General features: G+C 32.6%; 1 protein-coding gene across 1 annotated transcript; it reads left to right on the forward strand.

The window, feature by feature from the left end:
• Window positions 1–1061: 1061 nt before the first annotated feature.
• Window positions 1062–5660, forward strand: LOC131054172 (uncharacterized). Its single transcript, XM_057988635.1, has one exon. It carries the CDS (start codon window positions 1062–1064, stop codon window positions 5658–5660), a length of 4599 nt encoding a protein of 1532 aa, XP_057844618.1.
• The last annotated feature ends 2321 nt before the right edge of the window (window positions 5661–7981 follow it).

The raw sequence follows: 7981 nt of genomic DNA on the forward strand, positions 1-7981 counted from the left end.
GATGAAGCAAGGACAATTCTCTTGACATTTTAGCAGTGTCAAGTTGCCTAGTGATTAGCAAGATGGATTTGGATTTCAAATAGTGGCGGCTGCAATATCTGGATCATTAGGAGAAGATGAAGAAAGAGGCAGAGCTTCTGTTTTATGAAACTCCATGTCATGGTTATTTTTAATGATGCTCTCCTTCTGGCATCTCCAATTTAATGAATATATTATAAAATTTTGCTGGAGGAGTCATATTTAAATTATATATATTTATATTTTGGGAAAATTATGTAAAAACTCTCTCTCTCAGTCGAAATGCACTATTCCTGATCGCTCCATTTGCTTCCATACGTTACATATTTTTTGACTTCCATACTGCATTTCCATGCATTTCTGATTGTCAATACGTGCTGCAGATGTAGAAAACGCCTCTCGGCATCATAATAATAAGAAATAATTAATAATTGCAAACAGAAATTAATTATAAGTCTTATAATTTCAAATTGCTTGCTAGAATTTTAATTTTTGTAAAAGTTTGCGTGACGAATCAGTTTTCAATGGAAGGGACGCAACCCTTCTCTCAAGACCTGCAATTGCTAATTATATAGATCCTCAATTTCTTTGTTGACAAGCATCCATCTATCTAACTTGTTGGTGAAGTGATTATAATTTGCAGACTTCCATTCTTGGCAGAACATTTTTTTCCAAAGAATTTTGGAGCGCAGTATCACATTTAGGTATGTGTTTCAAAATTCCATCAATTGTGGCTTCATATATACAATCAAAATTATAAAAATTATATAGGTAACATTTTACTACATGTTAAATGTAACACAGACAACTTCTCGACAAGTAGCTGTTGAAATTTTGTGCAATATTTACAATTAAAATATTAGTCGATAATTGTTTACAAACTCTATTAATTCATATCATTTGTCTTGAAAATCACAAGTGCTTTGATTGGGTTTGTAGGAGTTAGAGAAATATGACCAGGGGAAAGGGAATGAAGTCAAAGAGCAGTAACAAGCAGGTAAAATCTCAACTTTCGAGCAAATTAAACAAGTGCAAAAGTTAACATGGTAACTAATAAAGGCGATTGTACAACAAATTTGCAGGGTTTTAGCCAACACACACCGATAACAGTAAATGCAAAAGATGGCACAGAAGCGAGCAAAAGTGATGAGGTGACAAATTTGAAAAGACTGAATGAACATTTACTGACTACAATTACCAATGATAGAAAAGAAATAGACGGGTTGAAAAACAAATTGAGATTGTGTGATGATGCCAATAACAAATTGCTTGAAACGGTGACGTCAGATAAAAACAAGTGGATTTCTTGTGAAAAGGATATGAAAGGTACAATTTCAGAGTTAGAATATAAGCTCAAAGAAGCCAGAAATTTGAGTGAGAATCATGAAATGTTGTTCAGTCAATTGGGACGAGAAAAAAGTCTGTTGGAAAATAGGTTGAAAGAAAGTAGTGATGTAATTCAGGAATTACAAGGGCTTAAAAGTGAGCTTGATCAAACAAAACAATTGAGTGAGAATCTTGGAAAATTGTGTGCTCAATTAGGGCAGGAAAAAAATGAGCTGGAAAATAATTTGAAAAAATCCAATGATGTGATTAAGGAATTACAAAATAAAGTGACCGAGGATAGGAGCTTGTGGGATGCTTCCAAAACAAAATTGGAAGGAACAATTGTGGAGGTAGAAAATAAGCTTGATTCTGTGGTGCAGGAAAGAAATGTATTGAGTCAGAAACATAAGGACTTATGCGGTAGCTACAGAAATGAAAAAAAAGGGTGGAAAAAATGCAATGGTGGTGCTAATATGAAATTAAAAGCAAAGATGACTGAGAATCAGGGATTGTGGGATTCATATAGGGTGAATTTGGAAGGAAAAGTCGCGGAGCTGCAGAATGAGATGACAAATTCGAAAAGCCTGAATGAACGTTTACTGACTACAATTACCAATGATAGAAAAGAAATAGATGGGTTGAAAAACAAATTGATAATGTGTGATGATGCCAATAACAAATTGCTTGAAACAATCACTTCAGATAAAAACAAGTGGACTTCTTATGAGAAAAAGATGAAAAGTACAATTTCAGAGTTAGGGCAGGGAAAAAACGAGCTGGAAAATGATTTGAAAAAATCCAATGATGTGATTAGGGAGTTACAAGATAAAATGACTGAAGATAGGAGCTTGTGGGATGCTTCCAAGACAAAACTGGAAGCGACAATTGTGGAGGTACAAACTAAGCTTGACACTGTAGTGAAGGAAAGAAATGAATTGAGCCAGAAACATGAGGACTTGTACACTAGCTACAGAAATGACAAAAATGAATTGAAAAAATGCAATGATGGTGCTATGAAATTAAAAGCAAAGATGGCTGAGGATAAGGGATTGTGGGATTCATGTAGGGCGAATTTGAAAGGAAAAGTTGCACGGCTGCAAAATGAGATCCTTGACGAAAGAAAATCTAGCCAGAAACACCAAGAATTGTTGACTAAATTGAGGCAAGAAAAAATTGAGATGGAAAATAAGTTCATAAAAATCAATGATACTACTAAGAAATTGAATGCAAAGATTACTGAAGATAAGCTGTTGTGGGATTCTTGTCAGGAGAAGTTGGAAAAACAGGTTTCAGAGCTACAAAATGAGCTTAATGAAGCAAGGGTATTCAGCCAAGGACGTGAAGAACTGTGCAGTGAGCTGAGACGAGCAAAAACTGATTTGGAAGAAAAAGTTTTACAGCTCGAAGGTGATCTTAATGAAGCAAGAATTTTGATTAAGAAACATGAAGAATTGCGCTCTGAATTAATGAAAGAAAAGAACGAAATGCAAAATAAGGTAACAGAATGCAATGATGAGACTGAAGAATTGAAGGCAAAATTGGCTGAACGTGGGTTCTTGTGGGATTCTTCTAAGACAGAGTTGGAAGCCACTGTTGCAGGGCTGCAAAATGAGCTCAAAGAAACAAGATTGTTGAGCCTGAAACATGAAGAAGCATGCATTCAACTAAGGCATGAGAAAACAAAATTGGAAGACGAGTTGAAAGACTTGGATGATACGAATGAGGAATTACATGCCAAAATGACTGAAAACGGTTGGCTTTGGGATACTTGTAAGGCGAATTTAGAAGGTACAGTAATAAAGCTGCAGAAAAAGCTTAATGAAACAAAGATTCTGGCCCACAATAATCAAGTCTTATACAATGAAATAAGTAGAGAAAAAAGTGAGATGGAAACTAATTTTCATCAATCCATCAATGAAGCTAAACAATTAAAGGATAAAATAGCTGAAGAAGGGCACTTGTGGGATATATCTAAGCGAGAATTTGAAGTTACATTTGCAAAACTGCAAAATGAGCTTAATGAAGCGAGAATGTTAAGCCAGAAGCATGAAGATTCGTGGTCTCAGTCAGAACAGGAAAAAACTGAGTTGGAAAATAATTTTAATCAATCTATTAATGAAATTCAGCAATTAAAGGAAAAATTGGCTGAAGATAGGCACAAGTGGGATAGTTATAAGAGAGAATTTGAAATTACAATTGCAAAACTGCAAAATGAGCTCAACGAAGCGAGGATGCTAAGCCAGAAGCATGAAGATTTGTGGTCTCAATCAGAACAAGAAAAAAATGATTTGGAAAAGACTCTTATAGGGCTACAAAATGAAGTTGATGAAACAAAGATTTTGACAGTGAAAGACCAAGAGCTGTGTAAGGTGCTCAGAGAAGAAAACAATCGGATAGGAAATAAGTTGAAACAATGCAATGACAGTATTGGGAAATTAAATACAAAAGTTAAAGAAGACCAGCTATTGTGGGTTTGTAATAAGGAGGATTTGGAAAGCAGAGTTGCAGTTGTGCAGTATGAGAAAGAGACATTGATCCAGGAATATAAAGCTCTGTGGGCCCATTTAAGAGATGAAAAATATGAGTTGGAAGAAAAACTGAAAGAATGCAACGATAGGAATAAGGAATTGCATGCACAGATGAGAGAAGATTGCCGCTTGTGGGAAGCTTGTAAGGCAAAATTTGAAAACTCTGCTGCAAGGCTACAAAATAATTTTAATAAATCCATTAATGAAATTAAACAATTAAAGGAAAAATTGGCTGAAGATAAGCACATGTGGAATACTTCTAAGGGAGAATTTGAAGTTACAATTGCAAAACTGCAAAATGAGCTTAATGAAGCGAGAATGTTAAGCCATAAGCATGAGGATTTGTGCTCCCAATCAGAACATGAAAAATATGAGTTGGAAAAGACTTTTATACGGCTACAAAATAAGCTTGATGAAACAAACATTTTGAGAGAGAAAGACCAAGAATTGTGTAATGTGCTAAGAGAAGAGAATAATTGGTTAGGAAATAAGTTGAAAGACTGCAATGATAGGATTGCGGAATTAAATAAAAAAATTGAAGAAGACGAGAGGTTGTGGGTTACTAATAAGTCTGATTTGGAAAGAAAAGTTGCAGGTCTGCAGTCTGAGAAAGGGGTATTGAGCAAGGAATATAAACTTCTGTGGGCCCATTTAACAGATGAAAAAGATGAGTTGGAAAACAAACTGAGAGAATGCAAAGATAGGAATATGGAATTGCATGCACAGATGAGAGAAGATTGCCGCTTGTGGGAAGCTTGTAAGGCAAACTTCGAAGACTCTGTTGCAGGTTTACAAAATAAGCTCGATTTGATGACTAATGAAGGAATGATTTTGAGCCAAGAATATGTAGAACTGTGCATTGAATGCGAATTTTTGAAGGCACAGCTGGGAGATTATAATGATATACTAAGCTCTATGGAAGATGAAACAAGGAGTCTAATCTCTCTCTCAGAGAGCAATGCAAACACAGTGGAGGCCTTGCAAACTCAAGTGCGAATGATCACCCATGAACATACACATTTGAGCATGAAATATGAAGAACTTACAAATGAAAATGAATCTCAGAAATTGAAATTGGAAAATTATAATCATAGGCTTGATTCAGTGAAAAATGAGAGGAACTCACTTAGATCTACGTCAGAAAGTAGGGAGGAGGCTTTGCTCCAAGAAAATGGTTCATTGAAACAACAAGTCCATGAGCTTCAAAGCAAGTTGGGTATGTGGGCTAATGATTACAAACAAGTTCCCACTGATGATATGCTCGATTCAGAAACAGAGGAGAGGCAATTACTCACATCTCTATCAGAAACCAGTGATAAAGTGATGGAAGATCCGGTTATAGAGAACAGAACAGTGAAACGAGAAGCCCTTCAACTTTATCAAGAAAACCAACAATTACAAAAGGACATATCTAGTAAAAAGTCATTAATTCAAACAAAAGATGGAAATATTACAGAATTGAATGCAAAAAAGATTAAACTTAAGAATGCTGTCGAAGTGTTGGAAGAGATTGGAAGAAAAAATACCCAAGTACTGAAAGAATATGGAGGTATAAGGGAAGAGCAAGTGACGAGAAAGGAAAGTGAGGAGAAAAGGAAGGAGGGCAGTGGGAGGGTTTCACATCGAAACCAAACAGCCTTTATTGGTAATTTGATGTCTTGCATTCTTCTAGATATTGAGAAGTCTGACGTAAGCAGATGCTTGTCAACTGCCACAAAAAATATCATTCTTCCTTCTGATGCACTACTTTGTGGATGTCCTTATGGCTGGTTTGGTGGGATAGTATAAGTAGCCACCCTTTCTCCAAATTCTGTGAGAAATGTAATACTCTGGACGGGCAATGCCTCCAATTATTGAATTCATTTGGGCATTTTTTTAATTCTGATTGATGTATACTCAAACAATTCCTTCACTGCATTAAATTGTACTACTCTAAAATTCATTTTATAATTCATTTTTGAGATATCATATTTATTTATTATGGATGGACAATTTTTAAATTCTCATTGATGTATACTCTAATAAATGTTCCTGTAGTGTGCAAATTGACAAAGATATACATATAACACGAAACCACTTTCAGATAATTTAAAGTTCTAAATCTAATATAAAATCTTATATATTCATTGTCCTCGGTCAATTTTATAATCATAAATTTGATAAGAGAGATTAGATTTTCACGGTCTATAGAAATTATTGGTTTATTTCCAAATTCCAATATGTCCAACTTCAAAATTTAAAATGATCCATGATGAGCTAACTTAATTGAGAAATCTCTAAAATTATATTGTAGGGTTTTGAATAATAAGACAACCTCTAATCCATTATTATTATATCAATGAGACCATAATCTTGTAGGAAAGCTATAATGTCCTTGCCTCATTGTAATGGCATAGAATCAACTTGACATTAACATATGCATTATGTACAGATGTTATACAATTGTTTTATATATCTTTAATAATCTTTTTTAAATAATTATATCAAATTCTAAAAATTTAATCAAAAGATAAAATCGTCACTTTGTAATGTCTCAAGGGGCCTCCAAAACAAATAATTTTCTAGAGGTGTTGAAACCAAATTGAGATCAATTCTAAACATGATTATAAATGTATTAGTTTATCGAATTCCCTCATAGATAGGAGACTAATATATGCTTTTAACTATTATATATCTCACCGTTATATTAGTGCCCTAGATTCTTAAGTGAGTGGTATTGGCCTATTGAAATAGTCATGTATTGCTCAAATTCATTTTATGTCAACATATTTGAGCTCCATTTATAATTCATTATGACAAATATTGTACTTTAAATTTATATTTGCATTAAAAAAAGTTAGACCTAACAAAAAAAATGAATAGTGTTGTTTAGAATACCTTCAGTAGTTTACCAGTTGATTATTGTCTTCTAAATATTAAACCCTTTGGAACATTTATAATATGTTATGTTTTCAATAAAAAAACTACTCATCCTTTAAAGTTTACCATAACTATGAAATGGGAGTGGTTGAACCAAGTGATTTGAGTTAGATAAGTATTAAAATAGTTGATGTTGAAAAAATCAAAATATTATATATGAATTCCACGCTAATTGGATTATATTTAATTTGCTATGTTAATTCAGTATTTTAAAGATCTCACTAAATTACCACATATTTTGTATATTGGTTATTAAATTCTATTTTGATATATGCTATAATATTTTTCTTTCAATATTAATAACAAATTCACTATAAATAATTAATAGCTTAAAAAGAAAAAAGCCCTACATTTTAGTAATAGAACTTATTCTAGAAACGTCATTATTATCTTTTTTACTCATTTACTTTATAAAATCATAATTAGCATGCTGAAGAATAAAACAAATATAATAATAATTGATAAATAAAATGTACACCAACAAAATATAACACTTAAACTAGATATTTAAATATGACAAGATAGATATCTCAGACATGTTCTACCTAGATTAGAATCAAATACATTATCATTACTTCAATCTTGTAGTATAAGTTATATTTTTTAATTTTTTCCTAAGGCTATATAAGCCTTTAAAAAATCTTCTATGATAGCCTTCTTTTTTGTGGCTTCCAATTATGGAATCATTTGTTAAATTTTTTTCTTCAATTATATTGAAATAAAGGAGAGGTTAAAATTTATTCAAAGCTAAAGAATAACAAAGCAAGGGCATCAAACAGCCCTAGGCCGCCTATAATAAGTTTCTAATTTATTTTGTCATCTTCATAACTTGTAATTAATAGATGGATTGCTAGCATTTTTACTCAATCTATAGTAAAAAATTATTTAAAATGTAATCTCCTAGACCCAAATTTTTTTATACTAAACTTTGTACATATATATGACCTTTAAAAATTTATCACTCCTAATTCCACTCTTTATAGTTCTTAATTAATTTTTTATTTTGGTTTTATTTAGATTATTGATTAGTCATCCCAAACATGTGTCCTTTCATTATTGGACTTGTTTTTATTTTGAAAGGTTGTGTTTGTTAATGCAATATTATTTTATGGATTATGCAAATAGATATAAACATAAATTTTAGCTTAGTTAGGTGTCCCACTTATGGATATTTAACTCACCATCCCTTA

Source organism: Cryptomeria japonica, unplaced genomic scaffold (assembly GCF_030272615.1).
Source record: "Cryptomeria japonica unplaced genomic scaffold, Sugi_1.0 HiC_scaffold_124, whole genome shotgun sequence".
NCBI classification, from domain to species: Eukaryota; Viridiplantae; Streptophyta; class Pinopsida; order Cupressales; family Cupressaceae; genus Cryptomeria; species Cryptomeria japonica.